The sequence below is a fragment of the Lissotriton helveticus genome, chromosome 5_1, assembly GCF_964261635.1.
Source record: "Lissotriton helveticus chromosome 5_1, aLisHel1.1, whole genome shotgun sequence".
Lineage (NCBI taxonomy): Eukaryota > Metazoa > Chordata > Amphibia > Caudata > Salamandridae > Lissotriton > Lissotriton helveticus.
The window spans coordinates 1,028,781,082-1,028,804,450 of record NC_136065.1 but is presented as its reverse complement, the minus strand read 5'-3'; the positions used below and the strand labels follow the sequence as shown (position 1 = coordinate 1,028,804,450).

Here is a 23,369-nt window from a genome sequence, read left to right as displayed (position 1 = left end):
CACTCATCTTAAAAACCTAAAGACCCTCATCAACCAAGCACAACAAAGTCTGAGGGTAGATCCGGCCACCAAAGAAGAGCTGAGGCGGCTAAAGCGCGACGGCAGGAGGCTGATCTGGCGACTTAAGCGAGAAGCAGATGAGTCTCTCTGGGCCATACTCTTACACAATGCCAAAACTAGCAACAGCGCACAATTTTGGCAAAAGATCAACAACCTGACCAAGGAGCGGAGTCAAGGGATTAACTCTTATGTCACAGAAGATGACTAGACAACCTTTCTTAGTATTCATTTTAACGAACTGACACAAACAGTCAAAGAATACTTAACCCCACAAAGGACACTGAGGGGCGACTACTGCTGTGTTGCGAACACCATGAGTCTCAGCAGCCAGATCAGGTAATTGCAATCACAAGTTCATTGATTAGCAAAATAATTTCAAAGGGAAGATGCGAGGGGGTGCCTGGACCAAATGGGATTCCCCCTACCCTGTTTAAGCAAGAGCTGGAATATTGGGCCTCCGTACTCAAACCAATGTTTGAAAAAACCCTACAGACATCAATAAGCTATCATCTCACCTATCTACACAAAAGGAAACAGAAACGACCCAAGAAGCTATCGGCTAGTGGCTTGGCTTGACAACGAGGCCAAATATTTTGTGGGCCTCTTACTTGAGGAATTGACATCGTGGGCAGCTGAGATTTCAGCAATTACATACAATCAAACAGGCTTCTGTAAAAGTATGGGGACTACCACCAACATACATGCTCTTTCACTATTAATCGATGCTACCCTCGAAGCAAAGCATCCCCTATATCTGTGCTACATTGACTACAGCTGTGCATTCGACCACGTCAATAGAAACCTTCTGTGGGAAAAATGTATTTAAACAACTAAACATCCCCCAGCTGCTCTTCAACCAACTAATCCTCCTGCACAGCGAGACATAGGTGCAAGTTAAACTGGGCTCAGGCGAATATCTAACAAGGAAGATCTCAACAAGCACAGGGGTAAAACAGGGCTGCGTACTCGCTCCTATACTTTTTAAAAAAAATCTTTTTATTAAATCATAAATCACACATACGAAACAAATAAGAGGCATCTCAGGGAAACCAAGACATTACAATACATCGGTACGAAGGAGAAATCAGAATAACATGATCCACCATAAAATCTCAGGGATCATCGGGTTCGGGCACCTCCTCATCAAGACTGGACCCAGGAGGAGTGCAGACATCTCCCCGGTGGCTGTTCCATGCTCCCCAGACCTTCCCCCACTTACGAGGGCAACCTCGGGCCACATATAGCGACTTTTCTCGCACCATGCACCAGTCCAGGTTCTCCGCCCACTTGGTGACCCGAGGCGCCTGGCTAACACCCCAGAGCTGGGCAATGTTACGTTTGGCCACCATATACGCCAATGTCACCCATTGTTTCTGGGACACATTCAAATCAGACGGCTCCCAGACATTCAACAAACAACGCCGAGCCTCGGGCCTCAATTCCATTCCCAACACCTGGCCCAACTCCATATGTGTGGCCGACCAGAACGCCTGCACTCGCTCACAATGCCACAAGATATGCATTAGGGTACCATCCCCCCCACACTCCCTCCGACACGCACTACTATCAGCTCGTCCCATGCGTACCAAACGCGGTCCCGTAATATAGGACCTATGCAGGATTTTCAACTGCACCAGCCTCAACCTCATCTGAATCGCAACCACCCTGGGAGAGGCCGCCGCTTCCGTCCAGTCTTCGTCATCCAATTACAACCCATCCTCACACCACTGGGCCCTGATCCTCCGCAGTGGATCCTCTGAATGATTCACCAGCTTGCGATAGATCAGCGAAATCGTTTTTTCAGGGATGAGGCCATCTAAAACCCGGTCTTCCAGAGGAGACGCCTCCAGGAGAACCTTATCCTTAGGGACGTGGGCGACTAACGCGTGCCTCACCTGTAGATAGCGAAAATATTCGTTCTGGTGCAGTTTGTGCTGGGCTACCAAGGACTCAAACGTGTGGACCGCACCCTTCCCCCACATGTCCCCAATCTTCACAATGCCAATTAAGTCCCACTTATCAAAGCCCTTAGACTTCCACATACTACCTAACTTCTCCGAATTCAATAAAGGGGTGGCCAGTGTAAGTCAACCCTCCCACCCCAAACATTTGTTAGCAGCATGCCAGACACGCACCACATGGGCAGTAGGCCCAGTCAGCAGAAACCTACCCGGCCTGGAGTACAAAGCCCTCTCAAGCGAACCACCAGGCGCCTGACCCCGATCCATGGCATAACCCGGGTTCCCAGGAATCCCGTACACTATGTTGTTCACTGCAGCCAACTGGGAGGCCCAATAATACTTACGTATGTCCGGGAACCCGATACCCTCATCATACCAAGGAAGAGTCAACTTACTGTAAGCAATCCGAGCACTACCCCCCCAGAGGAGCTGTCTCTGGAGAGCCTCTATCTCCTTGAAGTAGGCCACCGGCACCAGGTCCATCGAGTTCTGCAACGCATACAAAAACCGAGGGAGCGCCATCATTTTAAACAAAACCGCCCTCCCAAGCAGAGAGAATGGAAGGGACCTCCAACGTTCCACATCTGTCCTGCACCTACTCAACGGAGCGACCAAGTTATATTCGTACCGCAGCTGCGGATCTAGTGTTATGTATATACCTAGATACCGAAACCCAACCTTTTCTATCCGCACCGGACATGACCGCGAAACCACCGGAGGATCTCCTGCCACCACAACCATCAACGACTTGTCCCAGTAACGGCCAATCCAGAATACCTACTGAATATGGCAAACACGTCTAGGAAGACTCCAAATGACTCCTTAGGTCTAGTGAGGTAGAGCAAGACATCATCTGCGTAAAGTGAGATCTTGTCCTCCCACTCCGACGTCCAATGCAAACCCCGAATCGACCTGTCCCAACGCACCCACGCAGCGAGCGGCTCCATCGCAAGCGCAAATAGCAGAGGCGACAGCGGGCATCCCTGTCTCATCCCCCTCCCGAGCTTGAAATCGCGGGATCTGCAATTATTGACAATTATTCTAGCTAAAGGCTTAGAGTACAATAAGCGAACCCATCCTACAAATTCACTGCCAAACCCCAGCTTTCCCAAGACCGGGAACAAATACCGCCACTCCACCCGATCAAAAGCCATCGACGCATCCAAAGAGACCAACACCGTTGGTTCGTGTATTTTCGAAGCACCCCCGAGGACCCCCTGAAGCCGTCGTAGATTCAGCGCCGTATTCCGGTGCGGCATAAACCCCGACTGATCCGGGTGGATCAGAGTCGTAATTACCTTAACCAGTCTGGTTGCCAGGAGCTTCGCAAGAATCTTAGGCTCCGCATTCAGCAGCGATATAGGCCTATACGAAGAGCACTGCGTCTTAGGTTTGCCCTCCTTGTAAAGAACCACCACATTAGCTATACGCTGATCGTACGGGAGCTCTCTCACCTCTCTACTCTCCAAGAACATAGCATGCACATACGGAGCCAACTGTTAGCATTCAACTTATACAATTCAATAGGAATTCCATTTGGACCAGTCGCTTTACCCGATTTAACCTGCCTAATCGCTTGGGCCACTTCATCGTCCGTGAACGCGGAGTCAAGATAACTCCTATGTTCTTCTGACAGACGGGGCATGACAATATCTTTAATCAATTTACCATTTTCCACCTCCGTATGGGCACTCCCCGCTGTATACACCGTCTGATAATAATCTGCAAACTCATCAACTATCTCCTGCGGGTCAGTTAACAGGTGCGACGCCTTACCTTCTAACTCCGGCACCACCATCGAGGTCCGATCCCACGCTATCAATTTACCGGCCTTGTCCCCGTGCTCATAGATCTTACTCTGAACGGCAGCCTGACTAGCCACCGCCTTATTGCGTACTAGCACGGGATATTCCTCCTCACGAAGGCGCAACTGATGCAGGTCCAACGGAGCCCTCGACTCATTAAACTTCTCCTAAGACTCAAAATTTCTGCCTCTATCTGAACGATGTCCGCCAGCGCCCTCTTCTTCTTCAACTTCCCCTCTCGCCACAGTCTTGTACGCCTCCCACAGGGTCTGCGCTTAACCTAAGGAGCCAGCATTTTCTCGAAAATAACTATCTGACATACGGAGGACATCTTTTCTGATAGACGGGTCCTTCAATTGCCAAACACTGATGGGAGCAACCCTGCGAACCGCCGGCAAATCCAATCTAATGACAAGCCATAACAGGGAATGATCCCAGATACCCCTCCCGAGGTAACGTGCTTCGCAAATCTTGGGTGTCATCGCCACCGGGAGCAACACATAATCCAACCTAGACAGACTCCCATGAGCCGCGGACACATGAGAATAATGTGTGACCATCGGGTTACGTGCGCCCCATCCATCAATCAGACCCAACGTCGCCAGGAAGTCCGGCAGCCACCGCTGCGATGGGCGGAGCACTCGAGGAGGACTACGATCTATCTCCCCATCCAAGACCGAGTTAAGGTCTCCTTCAATCACCAGGTCACCCAAAGGAAACGACAGAAAAACATTCCCTAGATCGCGATAAGTTTCAGCCTGCAGACCCGGTGTCACATAACCCGACATCAAAGTCACAGTGCGGCCACCAACCAGCCCCGAAACCCCTACATATCTCCCCCTCTGGTCAACCCAAGTATTTTGCACCGACAGTGGAAAGGAGTTTTTGCCCAAGATCCCAACTCCTCTGGACCCAGTTGTAAAGCCTGCATGCACCACCAACTTATATCCACCCCTGTGAAGAGCCAGACATTTATTACCAACCAAGTGCGTCTCCTGGAGAAGCACCACGTCCGGCCCATGCCTCCTAACGAGCTGATTCACCATCCCTCTCTTGATCTTGTTTCCCAAGCCATTCACATTCCAGCTCAGCACTTTCATCCCCAACCCCTGGGAACTATGTGCCTCCGTACCTGTGCAGTTCCAAATACAATAGCATGGTGACACCAGAGATCGAAAAACAAAAAAGAAAAAAGAAAAAACAAACTCTCATCAAAACACCCCAACCCCCTCCCCCCACCCTGCACCCCTGCACCCCTGCACTCGGCCATCGCCAAACCCCAACTCGCAGTGTGCCTGTCGCTCCATTCACAAAGAAACCACTATCTAAATATAGATTTGAGGAGGAGTCCAGCACCCCGGATCCCATTCTTCCCGCCATGTACAACAATGGTATCAAAGTCAATCAGGTGAGTATGCACTCAACCTTGCCCCCCCACCAAAACCACACGTCCACTATCCCAAACAAAGTCACTGGTCTTCTGCCTCTTTCGCAGCCTCGCCACCGCGCTCCTGCGGCTCCGTCCGCTTCGGCAATCCATCGACCCAGTCTGACGCCGCCTCCGGATTATTGAAAAACCAAACCTTCCCTTGCACCTCCACTTGGAGCTTAGCTGGATACATCATGGCGTATTTATAACCTTTGACTCGTAGCCGTTGCTTGACTCCTAAAAAACTCTGCCGCTGCTTCTGCACCTTTTGAGTAAAGTCAGGATAGAACTTCAACGACGAGTTCTCAAATTTCAGAGGTCCATTCGACCTTGAGGCCTGTAGGATAGCGTCTCTGTCCCTAAAATTAAGGACCCTCACAATCATCGGTCGGGGAGGAGCGCCCGGACGCGGTCTCCATCCTGGCACCCTGTGCGCCCTCTCGACCGTGAAAAAGGTACTCAGGCCCTGGGCTGCAGATGTTTCGAAATAATTTCTTCCACAAATAGATCAGGGGCCTGCCCCTCGGCATTCTCCGGTACCCCAGTAAGGCGAACATTATTCCTCCTGGCTCTCCCTTCGAACTCATCCAGTTGTCACCTCTACCCCTCCCCAGCGGCCCTTAAATTGCGCACTTCCTGCTGGAGCTCCACCACTTCGTCCGTCAGGCTCGCTGTCTTAATGTCTAGGGATTTCACCCTCTCGTTCGATTTTGTGAGATCTGCCCGGATCAGGTTGACCTCAATGGTCACAGTGTCTAACTAGTGGTCCAAAGCCTGTATCTGTTGACCGAGAGAAGTACGAACCCCATCTATGGCCGCCATTACATCGTGCAATGTGGGTTCCAATGTTGAACTCGGGCCCTCCACACCGCCATCTTGTACCCGACCAGACACCCCAGGCTAATCCTTTGTTACCGTGTATCGGTCCAATTTATTTGATTGCACTGTGCGGCTCGTCCTGGCCGATTTCACCTGGGCCTTCTCCACCTTCGGTTTGGTCACCATCGCTAGGGCCAGTCTTCCCACAAGAGCGCGGAACGGCTCACGACTCCTCCGTCCTCGCTCGGCAAATCGTCGTCACCCACCAGGCCACCACCTCAAAGACAGCGCATTCGTCCACAATCGACCAGTGCACGAGGGGGGGACACTTCCATTGGGGGGGGGAACCCGAGATGGGGGCACCCACAGTCAACTTATCCGTGGCCGGAAACCAAAACGGGGGACCAGACCGGCCACTTCCGGTCGATCGATCCGATGTTGTTCAGCTCGGGACCGGGTCACCTCCCATCCAAGACCCCGGTCGCCCTCCGGCTCAGGCCCCAATCTCTCAGACCCCCCAAATTCACTCCCTGTCGTCGGATCCGGCCACGGAATGTCTCATTCAGTGCCACTATCAATATGTCATTCAGATCCGTGTCGAGAGATCAGGATAATTTACAGAATATTCCCGGCAGCTGCGGGGGTCTCCGGAGCCTCGAGCTCATGCGGCCATCTTGGACGCGCGCGAAGCTCCTCCCCCTCCTATACTTTTTAATATTTTAATGGGAGAGCTATCAATGCTGCTAAATGAAAGTAACTTGCATGCACCAAAGTTAGGGGGCACCCAGCTGTCAAACCTCTTCTACGCAGACGACCTGGTACTTATTAGCCAGACCCCTGTAGGCCTACAGCGGCTACTGGACATTACGTTGAGTTACTCTGCAGCTAATAGGCTTAGCATCAATCAAGAAAAATCTAACGTTATGTGCATTAATCACCCCAAAAAGAAAATAACAAGGAAATGACTCTTGGCATCAAGGAAGCTGGATATGGTCTGTGAATATAGATATTGGGGGGTCATCACAGACTGCAAGGGCATCTTCAAGCCACAATGAGACGCCATAAAAAGGAGAGGGCTAATGGTTGCGGAAGTACTTAGAAACCTAAAAAATGAGGTCACTGAACCAAGCCTATTACCCCTCATAAAGGCGATCCAGGCAAAATGAATCCCAGCCATCACTTACGGCAGTGAAGCTCTGAGGGGGAGGGACACTGCTTCAGTAGATGGAAGAGTAGCAAAGGCGCTACGCATGATCTTTGGCCTTCCAAACTACACATCGCCCGCACAGATGAGGCAGAATTCGGGCTGCCAAAAGAAGAGCTGGCACGCAAAGGAACATACGTAAAAAGCTGGCACAAAGTAAGCAGGGGAGATCCGCAAACACTAAACACTATCCTGTAGAAGGAACTTCAAGACAAGGAAACTTGCCCGGCAAGGCTATACTTGGAGGCTGCAATTAATCAGCTTGGTTTACGGCAACTATAGGAACGCCTAGGCTCTCCAGCAGGTTTTAAAAAGGTGGTCAACAAGATAGTCCGAAAAGAATCATTGTTCCAGGACAAAGCCGCTTTGATAGAGCGTGTTCATGGCTGGCTCACAGTTCAATCCTATATCAAGCTCTCACCCCAATCATACCTACAGACAGGCTTTTACAAAAAAACAAAAGAGAAGTTCCTGAAATTTTGCCTAGGGTTATTGCCGTCTGCGAACCACCTACCCCCGTGGTTACGCCCTCAGCTAACAACAAAATGCCGTCTTTGGGGGAATGGCAAAGAAAACACTGTACATCTCATCGCCATTTGCAGTGAACTTATACAAGAATGCCGATCCCTCTTGAGACCGCTTCTTAATAACCGCAGGATATGGACCTGCAGGCAAGCAGTGCTGGCTTGCTTCCAAGGCAACGACATCCAAATGAGCTTCCGAATGGTAAAATTCCTTGAAGCTGCAGAAATCCGCTTTAAAATCCTGAAAGATAGACAAAAATCTAGTAGCAACACGATGGACGACAGGAACAATTCACTCTAATCCTCAAAGAGAAAGCACCAGCTTGCGCTAGCAAAGAAACAGGTGGCACAATGCCGGCACGAGGTGCGTCCATTGCTCCTAAGCGACTACAGACCAACTTTATGAGAGTGTGGCCCTGGGAGGGAAACTGACAGGCACCAACGTTTACTGCTTTAACCATCAGGAAAGACAACAGCAGTACCCTTAGAGAGAGAGTGGAACAAACTAGCAGCCCACTTATGATGCTAGCTGGCAGGAGCCCAACAGATAGGCCATGCAGATTCCACCAAACCATCTGTTGAGAATGTCCAGGAACACCGCGCCGCACTTAATAACATCAGCCCCTTGAGTATCGAGATTCAAAGAGTGCTTACACTAAGCTCTAGCCAGCTCCAACTAATGATTGCTTTTACACAGCTCTAGCACAGCTCCAGACATTTGGTGAGGACGAATAACATGCTGCTTTTTCTGGACCAATTCAATCAGATGAGCCATAATGAAGGCCCCTGAATGTTATCCAAATGTCACGTCGCCACCCTAACCCTTGATTTTCACTTAGTGGAACAGAGTGCTGAAATCAATCAGCCACTTGATCTATGCTGAATAACATTACCAACATCACAGGGATAACCTGAACTATCAACTTGACCAATCACCTTTTTCACGCAAATATGTTCTTATTGTATTCGCACTTTCTTAACTCATAAATGCTCTTATTGCATTGGCACTTTACTAGATTATCACTCTGCTGGTAACAAAGATCAACTGACTGCACATCTTACTTTGTAAAATAGGCTGTCTAACTGTACTCATACTTTATTTTAAGTCTGACACTGCTACCTTAGTATGCTTTTTACTGCTGGACTTATTGTTTTAACATGTATGAACCTGACCTCTGTTTTAGTAATTGAGACCTTTTTTTATATAGTAAAGGTTTTAAATAACCACGTACAATAAAGCATAACCTTACCTGATTCTTTTGATGTATTTGTTCTTTTATTAATTTAGATATTTACATTATTAATGTAATTATTTTTTAGAATTTTTTTAAAGTATAGTTTAAAAATGTTAATTTGCAATTACATTTTTTATATTTAATTTGGAAATTTGTTCGGATCCCCTGGGGAGGGCCTGTGTACATGAGCTCTTCGCCCCTTTTGATACAACGTGGGAAACCGGGATTGTCTTTTGATATGCTTTTTTTCAGCGGTTGTCCGAACACAAAAAAGGAAAAGTCCCACATGTGTCTTCTGTTTTGATTCTTCTTGGTAGGAGGTGAGCAGGCTGGGTTTCTTATGGATTCGTGTTCTCACAGCAGACGCGTGATATATGGGAAGAAAAAAAATAACCACGGATCAGTGGAGAAGTCCAGTGGACTCTAAGCAACAGGGAAGGGTTAGTGAGGGACAACCGAGGGCTGTCACCACATGGAAAAAGAAAAATAAATGCAACGGTGTCCACCCACAAAGCACTACCTGTTCCCACCCAGTGAAGTAGAAAACCCCGTAAGTGGCGACCTACCTGCTCCAGCCACGCTTCTCCCAGGGAATGGTGGGCGGCTCGTAATTGCGTCGGTCTCCTGGCTTACTCCTCCTGCTCAGTTCCTCCAGATGGGTTGCAGGACCCTCAACGATGTCGCAGCCTCTCGGGTTCTCCTCTGGCATCCTCGCCACTCGTTTGTCCTCCTTCCATCTTCTCCTTGGCATTTCTCGCTGAAAGGACGACCGGTGCAGACGTCACTCCCTCGGACTCCGCCTCCGTCACCATCCAAGGAGAATTAAAGGGGCTGCTTACATCCTGATTACGGAGCAGCACATGGTCAGTTTCCTGATAGCTCAGCGCCTCCCGTACACCAGGGGCTCCATCACACATTTATAGTGGGGTTCGTAGGTGGTTAGGATGGGAAGGTGTTCACATTTCAAATTGTTATTTATTTTGTTATTTCAAATGTAATTGATAATGTATTGGGTACATTGATGAATTGTTATTTTATTTACTCAAGTGTATTTTGTGAGTTGCAATTTGTTTATTTCAATTAAATATTTAATTAGATATTAATTATGCTAATATATTAGTTGATTATTTGTTATATAAATTATTTGTTAATTAATTAGAAAAGTATATGTAATAATACCATTTGTAAAAGTATTTTATATTTCATAATATTTCTATATTTATTCATGTTATTGAAATAATATTTTACTATTGTTTTATAGTTTATTAAAATGTTTTGGGGAGATCGCATTTTTCGGGTAGTAATGCCCTTTTTAAAGTTTATTTATTTAGTTTTTTGTTTGTTAAACTGTTTTGTATTATTTATTTTGTTGTATTAAATTAAATTTATTTATATCGACATATTTTCTATTTTTAATGCATTTCGAGATTTTTTTGTTCTTAGGTATTTAACTGTTTAAAACTTACTAGGATTTTGAAAAGTATATGTAACCCCTCAAAAGTTCAAACGTTTTCCTATTGGTGCATAGATTGGAGTAGGAATAGTAAATCGTACTCCTCTACGGTCCAACAGATTCTCTTCTGTTGCTATGATTGTAGAAGGAACTAGTCAATCTAATCCCTCCAATGCCCAACACTTTCCTTGATTTTGCTTACACTGGAGTAGGAAAGATCTAAAGTCCAACACGTTCTCTAATGTTCTCTAGGTTCGTGTGGGTATAGTAAATCTAAATCCTACAAAGTACAACACTTTCCCCACTGTTGCCTAAATTGGAGTGGGAATAGTGAATCAAATCACTCGAAAGTCTAACACTTACTCTGATTTTGCTTACATTGGCCTAGGAATAGTGACTCTAACCACTCCAGAGTCTAACTTGTTTCCTACTGTTGTTTAGTTTGGCATGGGAATAGTAAATCTAACCCCTTCAAAGTGCAACACTTTCTCTAATTTTCCTTATGTTGGAGAGGAAATAGTCAATTTAACCATGCCAAACTCCAACAGTTTTCAGACTATTGCTTAAAATGGATTAGAAAATTTTACTCATTTAAAGTACAGCACACTTGGTAGCATATTTTTTTATTGTTGTTGCTTTTAAATATTGAATATTGTAATTAAATGTCTCTAATATTACTTTTGATCTTCAATGTATATTATTGTTAATATATGTTTATTAATTGGTACATTATTGTTAATATTATTAATATTTAAGGATTTTATCCTGGTTCCTTCCAAGCCATTGGTTGTGTTTAGTTAAGACTCCTTGTACAACCGAGAATTATTGGATGCGTCACCAGTCTCTGAGTATAAGACCTTCTGGCAATGCTCTGGGGTCAGTCTTGACACCAAAATTCTCAAGTCATTAAATACTTTACTATGTTCTCAGCCAACTTCCACATCTGCAGAGTTTACCCAAGTCAGCACTGGGGTTTCTCATCTATCCCCGGAAAGTGGGGCTCTAAAGTCTATGCAGTCAGTAGCAGAGTATACATCCTTAAATGTGGGTTGTGATTTGAAAGGCTGTAATAAATACCCTTTGGTAAGGATATCGAAATGACCTTCAGAACCATTTTAGGGATTGAAGCAAAGATTACAAATACCCCCTTTCTTCTTAGCCACAGGAATATCTTGAGCTACCAATTTATCAGGAAGTCAATTAACTAGCCCTAGAACTTATGTTTTGGGTATTACCTTTTGGTAGTTCATTGAATTACACATCTTCCCTCCTGAGGGTTCTTCAATGTAGCCCAGTATAGGGTCAATGTCTAGAAATGGTTATTCCTCTTTAGTAGTCTTAAGCATTTGCGTTTAGCAACAAGTTGTAATGGACAACTTTAGTCAAGAATATTAATGACCGCAGGTAAAAGGGGGCGTATTGAAAACATTGTACAGACTCAGAAGGCTGGACTACTTGAATGTGAGGTAGACAAATATTATTAAAAGATGAAGCTATATGGTTTAAATAATGTTAATTTTTCAGCGCAATTCCGTTGTTCGTTGCTTTGGACTTGCACCATCGAATACAGGTGATATTGTGGGTTTTTTCCACTTTCGTTGGGCAACTTGATTAATTATTCAATGTAGTTGCTATTACATGTTGCTTGTGCACGCCATTTACCATGTTAGTCCAATCCAACAATTTATCTTCAACTTCGGCCATACTGTTCAGATTAGTTGCATGAATATATCTTTCCTGGATGCCTCTGATGGCAGGATCTTTGGCACAGTCTGAATTTAACCACTCGGTGAATTGTGAGACATAATTTGTTAACCTAGATTCTTCATATAGGTTTTTCAGCTTCTACAAATTGACCCTGCACCCGAGAATAGTAAGTATTTCTTATATAACTGTCCTAGTACAGCTCAGTCAAATAAATAAAGAGATATATCACAAACACAATAACTTCTCAGACGAAAATATCAAACAGTCGTATATCTTGATTGTAGTTATAGTAAATCTTTTATTGTAAATCACTTGTCCTTTTTAAAATCACCACACAATTGCTTACCAACGCATTTCATCCCTCTTGGGACTTCTTCAGGGCTTGTTCAAGTTCCGTTTCTGATGTTAATGGTAAGTATGGCTCCAGGCCAACCTTAACAGCAAAGTTGGTGATACTGCGTATTAGTATAGGTCTTAACGTTGCCGATATTATGTCGTTATTTCTCTCTAGACACCAGAAAGTCGATCTTAAATTACAATGATTTTGAGGGTAACCATCAAATTGCAAGATCACTTATGATTTTGTTTCGATAATCCGGGGTAAATGACCAGACGTATCTCATGTACTCCCTATTATAAAACAATTATGAAATTAATCCCTGTTATCCCTATTAAATCTGCGTATTTAGTGGCCTTTTTCAAACAACAATATCGTCCAGTGGCTAGGTATGTTCAAGTGACTTCAAAGTATTATTAATGCAGTGTCACATCCTCTGCACGGCCACGGTCAGCTGGTGTATCCAAACTATAGGGAGGTTTTTCAACTTCTTTCTTTTCGTTTTGGACATAAAGAGTTTGGAAAAGGATCCTCCCTGCTTCCTGTCTTCAGAATTGTTATCTTGGGAGAAAGCAAGAGTTTTTGTGAGTTCAAACTTCTGTCTGTTGAAGGTATTCTGTTACACTGTTTGGGGGAAGGAGGGGAGGGGCGTTGCAGTTGAATCATATCTACTAATTATAATTAGACCAAAATCTGTTTATTGGTGTATATCTTCGCTGGTTGGAGCTCTGGTTTTATCCCGCTCAGCTTGAATGATGATAAGCACAAGCTCTCCTGTGCCGGTTTTATGATTGTATTAGAATCTGAAAGACTTCCATAAAATCTTAGGAGAACAGCAAATTACAATGTGTCGTCTGTCATCGTTCTAAAATTGTAAAATATGTTCTGTGGTGATGTCATTCTGCCACCACTCAATTAATTTCAGTAGGCTTTTAACAAATCATCAATACAGTTTTACAACTATTTGTATGCATATTTTCAATTTGCAAAAGGATTTCACAGGTCAAAACATGGATGGGATTTTCGGGCAACCTATTGTTAAACTACACATAAATGGACACTGTGGAAGAAAAGCAAAACAAATCAAAAGACATTGGCAAAGAGAGCTAACCGATATTCAGCAAAAATATTGAATTTGTTAGCTTTTCTTGGGGAATTCTGATGACTGATTGGTAGACTGAAGTTTTAAGAAAAATGTATAGAATGCATAGGGCCTTATTATGACTTTGATGGTCTAGGAGAAGGGCCACCGCGCTGCTGCTATTTTAAGACCGCCCACCAAAAGACGACAATTTTTACTCTGTTGGATGGCTTACTCTTTTCTCTGGCGGGTGGTTCTTTGGCGATCCCACTGCGGTGCCTTTAAAAAAAGCACCACAATGGGAGTGTCAAAGGCTGTTCCTGGAGGGCAAGGACCGTAAAGTCCATGTCCTGCAGGAACTGGGGGTGCATGCACACAGGGGGGCACACATTTAGCACCACTGCATGCACTCCATGGCACAGAGGCAAAAGGGGGCCCAGTAGGGCCTCTTTTGTTTCCTCACTACCAAACTTTTCATGCCGATCGCACCCACATGAAAAGTGTGGTGAGGAAACTCCCAATATGCTTGGCAGTGCCGCAGCGGCACTGACAGCATATTAGGGGCCTCAGAATGCTGCGCCACTACCAAGGATCATGGATCTTTGGCAGCAAAAGTGGACCTATTGCAGTCCAACTGCCACAGTCCTAATGTGGCAGGCGGACTGCCAATATAGCGGTCCACGGACCGCCACCATGGGTTCAGCAGTCCATTGGACTGCCAAACTCGTAATAAGGGCCATAATGCTCACAATTATGATATGGTTATTGTGTGCCAAGTCAGGCTGTGTAAACCCACTAACCACCACATTGATAATATGTACTATGTTGTCGTTGTCAATGTACTATTTTTTAAAATTGATGAGGCAACCTTTTTGTTTCACTGCTCACTCAAATAAAGTGCACATTACAGACAAAGGTATAAAAGCAGCATTCATTTCAAGGACACTAAGGGCCTGATTTAGATCTTTGCGGATAGGTTACTCCGTAATAATGGTGACGGATATCCATTCCGCCGCAATATAAATCCCATTATATCCTATGGGATTTATATTTCTGCAGATGGGATATCCGTCTCCATTGTGACTCAGTAACCCGTCACCCAATATCTAAATCAGGCCGTTAGACCCTAATTAAAGGTGGGGAATACATTTCGATCCATGCACAAATTCTTCTTTGTACATGAAACATAATTCCAATATTTTCAGAAAACACAGCAGCCCTGCAAATTTGGCTGATAAATTTCTTCAGATCAAACCTACCAAAATGTACCATTCGAAAAACACAGTAAATTCTGATGATTTGTGCAATTTAGTACAGAAACACTAAGAAAATGTGATACTTCCACACTCTGCAAATACTGCACACTGTGGTATAAGTGTTTATTGGTTGCAGTATATACTGTATTCTTAACGACCTCTTAAGTAATCAGGGCCTCAGACCTCAAAGAATCCCACACACATATTGCAAATATTTTAAGGTTCAATTTTTATAACCTTTAAATAGTTCTAGTTATAATCTAGGTATTGAATATGAAATGCATTGCACTATTCTGGAAATCTATACACTTGAAATAGGGTAAAACAAAAATAACAATTCCGAATATAAGTAGGATATGCCAAATAAATAAGAAACACCTTTTTATTACAAAGTGTGCACATGTAGGCTTCTTTTCTACAACCCTATATATGTTTTACTCAATTTACTTTCCTCTTAAAGGTAGAATAAATAGTGTTAATAAAGCCGTGATCCTGTGTCTCCATGTGAGACAAAATTATTCTTGGTTAATGACGTTTGGAAATGGATCTGCTATATATGTATGGCTTTCATTAGTGAAACATTCATAGCACCAAAGTAACTTCCCTATCAGTGTTTTAAAATGTTTAAATAGCTAGACAAAATGAATGCAGAATATGTTGCATGATCTAGCTTTAGTGCCACTATATGCCCATACTTTGTTTGCTTTTTCCAATAATTTTAATTTTCTTGCCGCATATTGTATCCAACCATTTTTGTTACAATGTTATCATCCATTGCCTCCTTACAATGGCCCTGATTATAAACTACCACCGTTCTATGTATCAAGCCCACAGTCTGAAGGGATAAAGAGTTGGTTCATTTTAAAGATTTGTTTTTGTTTGCAAATTTGCAGTTTTAATATCTGCACAGTAACTTGTGATAATGCCCTGCAGTGGTCTGCATAGTCATTTAGTGTGACTTGTGCATGAGACGTATAGGAGAATCGCAGTGGTTTCACAAATGCACAAAACTGGTCACACAAAATGGTTGCACCCCCATATTACGTTGGTACAAGATGCCATCAAACATACATACAACAGTTTCGCTCACATATCATGGCAGCACCACACGTGCATTTTGTAGCACCCTGGCATATTGACTGTAACTATCACATTATGGCAATTCCTCTTGCATCAAAATGCACCTCCATATGGGGCAGTTTTCTGGGCATTTCAGGTAGTTTCTATGGCATGTAAAACAGTATTTAGGGCATTAAAAGGCAGCACACCAGCATATATAGCAGAATCCATATCCGAGTTAAAACGTGATTAGTAGCTAAAGTCATCTTCATAAGCTTCAGTTCAATGATATAGGTATCATATTTTTAAAACCTAAAGTATAGTTTTTCATCTTCAAATATATAACTTTCAATGGGACAATGGCTGTATGATGTCAATTCATTTCATGACACTAACTGTGATGTTATGTCACTTACTGTAATGCTATGTTAAAGGTTGTTTGATGCCACGTCTGCTACAACTATAATTTAGTTGAAATGACACTAATTAGTGTGCAACATTTCATATGTCAGCGAATCTAATAGGATGGGTGACGATTAGTACCATCTACACAAACTCAATTTACACAAGTGCATCTGTGTGTAAAAGGAAAATGTTGTGATGCTTTACATACCCATCTAGGAGCGTTATTACATTCTTCTTGGGTCGGCCAATGTTAGGTCCATAAATGGGTGCTCTGGAGTAAGACCTGATGGACTGCAGTATACTCTTCAGTTGAATGTAATCCTTTCCAAATTGGGTACCATTCACTGCACGACCAATTACTGTTCGATAGTTGTTGGGCTCTGAAGAAACATCAGATGCATAATAATCAGTGCAGTTGCAGTTGACTTGAGCAAGTAATCCACCAGAAACACTAAGTGGTAACAATATAAAAAGAAAATAAGTCTGTGCAAATTGGCTAGATAAAATGAAACACAGACTATCTCAAAGTAGATTATTCACTAAACATTCTAAAATATTCAAAATATATACTTTATCATGATGCTCATTTTTGATTGATAGCATGATGCTCAGTTTTGAGGGAGCTACAGGTAATGAGTTTGAATCATGTCTAGCTAACTCAGCATTTCTTCAGAGTTTGACGAATTGTGTGGCACCACATTGGGTAATTGTAGCATATGTCAATTGCAGTGCTTTGAAATTTTCAAACTATGCTCTAAAGTGGCACATAAAACACAATATTACCATGTAAAACCAAGTTATTACAGCTACAGCATTCCCAAAGTCTTGACCATATAAAGACTTTATAACGTTAACATCATAAAACTATGCACATTTCCTTAACCAACATGGCACTATTGACCTATTTTTTTTAATTTTTTCAACTCAAGATAATGTTTGCTGTAGATTTCTGAAGTGGTTCAGAGGCAGAATATAGAAGACAATGTAAATGAGGATCTAAGAAATAAAATTTGTATATTCATTTTGGTAAGCAGGTGCTCAATGTGTTTTTTTATTTCTTAGGGCCACATGTACAAAGAATCATTTTGGTAAAAGTAGTCATAAATTGCGCACCAACGTTCATCGAATAATTTTTTATTTTGTAAACTAACCTATGCACTAAGAGTTCATTAAACAGAATCCAGAATTGCAGTAGGTCGCAAATCAACCTATCTCATCAATATTCAACATGTAGGTTGCACATTGTGACTCATTAAAATTGCCCACTGTCACAGGAATAGTGGCCTGCTGGGGTCTGTTACTGCTTTTAAATAAAGCAGCCTATATTTTCTAAATGCAGCCTGTTTTCCTTAAAGGAAAATGGGATGATTTTTTTTTTTAAAAAGAGAAGTTATACAAACATTTTATAGGAGTAAGGGACTCCTTTCCATTTGCAAATGGGTTACCACCTCCTTTGAGTTGATGATAAAATACTAATGCTTCGAAAATGGATTTCAGTCACAAAACAATAATACCTACCATAAGGAAACAGTATTTGGAAGGGACGCCCTGAACATGCCACTTTTCAAATGCAAATTCCATATTGATTCCTAACTGCATTTAATAATCTGTAAGACCTTTTCTGACTCAATTCAATTCAAAAATTCTTTATTTCGGCTTTGATGCCATAAAAGAACAATGCATACAATACAATGAATAAAAAAAGCAAAAAAACATTCCACTTTAGTTATTAAAATCATTAACTAAAACAGTACATTTCGTGTTGGAAGACACTCAGAGTACAAAAAACAATCTTAAAATCCTAGGATGGACCACTCACTAGTTCCAGAAAAAAAGTCAATTCTATTCCTGGAGAGAGCTCAATTACAGTTGATGCCCCAATTTTTTCTTTTGTAAGAAAATAGAATGTAAAAATCTGCTAACACTAAATGTTATTGGTTGCATTGTGTTTGTTGTCAAAATTCTCAGTGCCTGTGTACATGACCTCAGACCTAACAATAGGCATATTGGTTTAATCCATCTTTTCCTGGCCTGGACATACGCAGGGCAAAAAAAGAGGATATGTTGCTCGTTTTCTATCTGGTTTTGCTCACACATGGAGCAAATTTCATCAATAGCTGAGGATGATGGATCTAAATTTCTAGCCCAACGTGCCAAGGTTGTCTTTGTTAAAAGATTCCCATATCTAAATTTTAGAAACAAAGTTTTGGCAATTGGGGGCTCTATTTCCTCCATAAAGGTCTCAAAGAGTGGAATGTCCTTAAAACTTAAGAAGTTTGAGACTAGAGTCCCACCAGTTGTAGCACTTATAATCCTATTTGCTATGAAGGACCAGAAAGCCCTTTTTAGGATTCGTTTCGGGTTAGGGGCTAGGTGCTCAGGGTTCTCCCAGAATTGTTTCAAACCTATGTTACTAAACCAAGCTTTGACGTGCCTAAGCCATGGGATAACATTTAGACTATCAAGCGCCATAATTTCTTTTAACCCGTCTCGATAATCTTGAAGTTCGGGAACATGCCATAGCCTAACCCAAAGCATTAGGGGTCGGATCAATACTTGGTGGTCAGTTCTTTTAAAGTTTAGGTCGAGTTGCAATGGTACTAGTGGAGTACCTCTCGGGACCCTTACCATGCTTCGCAAGAAGTTATTATCCAGGACACTGAAAGTGTCCTTTGACCCAGGCCCCCAAATTTCTGCGCCATATAGAACTGATGGTTGAACTTTAAATTTAAAAAGTTCAATCACTGGAGACACAGCGTTACTGGTACTCAGGCTATGTTCCCTGAGAATTGGTTTTACATTCTGGGCAAATGTCAGCTTGCTTTTTTCCATTTGTGCTCTCCAGGTAAAACTTGAATCAAGTGTCACCCCTAGATATGAAAAGTGGGGCACCGATTCCAGTTTTACTCCTTCCAGAGTTAAGCAGCCCTTATCTGGTTTAGTTGGATTTAGGGCCATACATTTAGTCTTTTTCCCATTGATCTCCAACCCCTTGTTACTACAATATTCACTAAAGGTGTTCAATAGGGTCTGGAGGCCTTTTTTAGTTTGGGAAATAAGAATAGTGTCATCAGCGAATAGTAGTGATGTTACCCTTTCACCGTTCAGTTTTGGGGAATCGTTATTACATCCCTCTAAATATAAAGGTATGTCGTTTACGAAAAGGGAAAAGAGCGTAGGGGCCAGAACGCAGCCCTGGCGAACACCACGCTCGATGGGGATTTTTTGAGTTAATTCGCCATTTGGACCCCATCTAATTCGCGCAAAATTCCCTACATGTAACTCTTTGATCTGAACTATTCAATTGTTTGGCAGACTTGCTGCACTCAGGGTTTTCCATAAAAGATTGCGAGGCACTAAATCAAATGCTGCCCTTAAATCAACAAACGCAACATATAAGTGACCCCTTTTAATCTTTACATATTTCCAGTAGAGGCAGCAAAATCTAAAAATCTGGTCTATTGTGCTGATTTTTGATCTGAACCCGGCTTGAAACTTAGTTAAAATTGTATTTTCCTCCAACCAATCACTCACACGTAATAGAATATGTCGTGAGTAAATTTTCTGGAGGATATCCATTAAACTAATTGGCCGGTAGTTGCAGGGGTCCATCCTATCTCCTTTTTTAAAAATTAAAACAATTTCAGCTCCCTTCCAACTTTCGGGGAATTCTAAGGTACGGAATAGCGTGTTGCACAAATGATTAATGTAAAGTGCCCATACTTTTAAATCATGCTTGTATAAATCCCCCGGTATCTTATCGAGACCTGGGGCTTTGCCCGATTTTATTTGGCTTATTGCCAGCTCAGTTTCCCTTAATGTAAAAACAAGAAAGTCTATTGGTGTTTCATAGCTTGGAGCATTTGTGTCCAAATGGGAATCCTCATATTTTTTGTATAGGTTGGTAAAGTGATTAATCCAAGTTTGCTCGTCCAAAAAGACATCCTTAACCACTCTGCCTACATTGTTCCCATTTGCTACTAACCTCCAAAAGGCCACATTATCACGCGATTTGGCGGCCAGCAGCAACTCGGCCCATTTATCTTCCTCCCAAGCTATTTTAGAAGCCCTCTGGACGGACTTGTAATTATTCCTTGCATTTTGAATGTCCAAGAGGGACTTAGACTTGACTGCCAATAAAAGTTCCCTTTTTGCCTCTCTGCAGGATCTATCATACCAGGGCTTACTGTGGGACAGATTCTGAATCTTTTGCTGATTCTTTTTGGGCATTTTTGTAACTAATAATTTTAGACCAATAAAGAATTTTTGATGTATTAAGAAACAAGAGGTTTTAGTTTCCTCATCAGGCGTTAAACCTAAATAGGGTCCGAAGGTCCCAGCAAAAAGTGTATAAATTTCACCAAGGATATCACTATGGTCCAATATAAAGGGCCATTTGAGTGATCTCCTATTGTTACTGATATGAATCTCGATGTTATCACCGCTACTTTCCTCTGATGGAGGGAATTGAACTATATCATTAAACAGTGAAACATCTACTGTAAGGTTTAAAGGAAAGTGGTCACTTTCCAGCCTCTCCATTACATCGAGGTCCAAAAGATACGACCAGGTGGGTATAGAGGCGATCACAAAATCTAAGTTACTTTTGCAGTTGGTCCTGCTAAAGGTTGGTTTCTTCGAACTATCGGACGGTAACCGTCCGTTACAAGCCCTCAGACAATGCTCCGTGCATAGTTTATTCAATTGGAGAGCCAAAGTTGAACATTTTACTGATTTGGCATTCTCCAAAGTAGGGATTTTATTCGCCTGATCTTCCTCAACAAAAATATCACTAAGACCCAAGACTGGCTCAAAATTACAATTTAAATCGCCAGCCAAGATGATGAGATCCTCCCTGGGATCCAGTCCGCTTAGGAAGCGATCCAATTTAAGTAGGGTTTGTGATTCACTTGATGAGGGTGAGGGCCTATTATAGATGTTTATTAAAAATAGTTTTTTCCCTTTGCACGTTGTAATTTTTAATGCTAATTCGGCGCCGGGAAACCCTTTGTGGGTAGCTGTGCGCCTTATAAATAATATAAAATAAAATAAATAATAAATATATCTAAGGAATTTGTATCCACCACCTCGATATGTACCCTTAGTTTTACTTTCACCCAAATCAAAATTCCCCCCGAAGGCCTTCCACTTCTAGATGGGATCGCACCAATTCCATAAGTCTTGTACCCCACTCTGTGTGGTGTATCGATTGCCCAAGTTTCCTGTAACATACAGAAATCAAAGGATTCAATAAAGCTCGCCCATACCGGATCCCTCAGATTTTTTGCGATTCCAGCTATGTTCCAGCAGACTAGTTTTACCGGATCCCCAAATCTAAATGGCGTCTCTGGGAGCACCCTTGGTGTTTCACCGGAACATACAGGAACCACAGTTTGTATTACCAAGGGTGTTACCTCAGGCGATAACTTTTTACTCAATTTGCTATGAGATATTACTAATACATTTGATTCTATACAACATTCTCTTGGATTAATTATGTCATTGGTTACAGGTTTATCCAATAAAAAGGGCTCAGAAATCGCCAATACTTCAGGCTCATTAATAACACCCTCCACAGTCGGATTCCTTTTTCCACTTTCCTCACCCCCCCCGGCACAAGAAACATCAATCACAGTCATCTAGGCCGCTGAAAATGTCGAATCTATTAAAGGTTTCTAGGGGTGTAAATGGTTTAAGATGATCCATCCTTCTGTTCTGGGCGTTATGAGTTCTGACTGGTACATAGTTCCATCCGATGGAGTCTGGAACTGTCGCAGGGTAGGGTACAAATTGCAAGTTCCTAGCATTCTGTATTACCGGAGGACACAATGCATATTGGCTATTCCCAACATTCTGCGTAGCAGAATGGCTAATTGGGTGGGTGTAGGTTGTGTGCTGTGATGGTTGGTGCTGAGATGGAAACACCACTGACCTTGGATAAAAATACGTTAGTGGTCTAGGAACTATGGAGTTGTTGGAGCTGCCTGTCGGCCAATTTAATATAAATTGTACAGCATTTGGGTCCCTAAAATTCACAACCACCACATCGCCTTCGATGTCTTTGGGTCTACCTCCCAGCCATTGGAGACGTCGAACATGGACGATTTCGCCATTAATATGATTAGCAATTGGCCTGTATAGTCTGAGCCAATGCATAATCTTGTTTTTCAGTTGCGCGAAACCCTCCCGCTTGTTCTGTTCCAATACTGGCACCCTTGTTAGGACTACCACATAAGGTACTGCATCTGGCGGTAATTCTGGTAGTGGAGTCCTTCAAGGTTTCCCCCAGGTGTACCTGGTGTCCCCCACATCCCTTGGTGGTCTCTCCAAAAATGTATTAGCCATATTGTTAACAGTTTTACTTGTAATGGTAGATGGCAACTGGTCTGTTTTTTTTGTGGAGGATGTTTGGGAGGTGGGTTTTGTTGGGTAATCACCATGGTCCCCGGGGGCTTTGAGGTGGTTGATTGTGAAGAAGGAATAGAGATAGGAACAGTTAACAATGGTTTAGATGGTAATAATATATTCTGTGCTGCATTATTTGGTACTAAACTAGGTGTTTTATTTGAAGCAGTATTAATTACAACATCCCTACTTCCCAAAACATGCTCGATTTTGCACAGTCTACATTCTACTTCCATCAGCCTCTCTAGAATTGATGCTGAGTAAGTTTTAATTAGATTTTCTATGTTGAGCAATGTTACAGGGCTCTGGTCCTCGTTGGGCACCATAACCACCACGCTAGTGTCCATACTGTCCTCTTTATCTTGAGGCAAGTTTGATAAGGAAGGAGATGTGATATGAATTCCTTCTATGGCTACTTGTACAATGTTGGGTTTTTTGGCGATAATATTCGCCTTTTTCCCCAAAGTCGGAACAACTCAGCTTGGGTTGTTGCAAATCCCCTCTTTTCCGCCATTTTTTATTCGGCGGAGGGCCATAAGTTCTAGGCAAAGGCATAGATTTTTTAGCCCTATTACAGATTATTTTAGCAGGAACCGGAGCAGGTGCCTTCTATGTGCCTGGAATACTCG

At 42.9% G+C, this 23,369-nt stretch overlaps 1 protein-coding gene across 1 annotated transcript in view; it reads right to left on the bottom strand.

The window, feature by feature from the left end:
- HPSE2 (heparanase 2 (inactive)) overlaps positions 1 to 23,369 on the bottom strand; it is a 1,420,589-nt gene that overhangs the window by 617,564 nt on the left and 779,656 nt on the right. Inside the window, exon 4 of the mRNA XM_078640469.1 lies at positions 16,544 to 16,715. Within this exon, the coding sequence (XP_078496595.1) occupies positions 16,544 to 16,715 (172 nt within the window). The remainder of the gene's footprint in view (positions 1 to 16,543; positions 16,716 to 23,369) is intronic.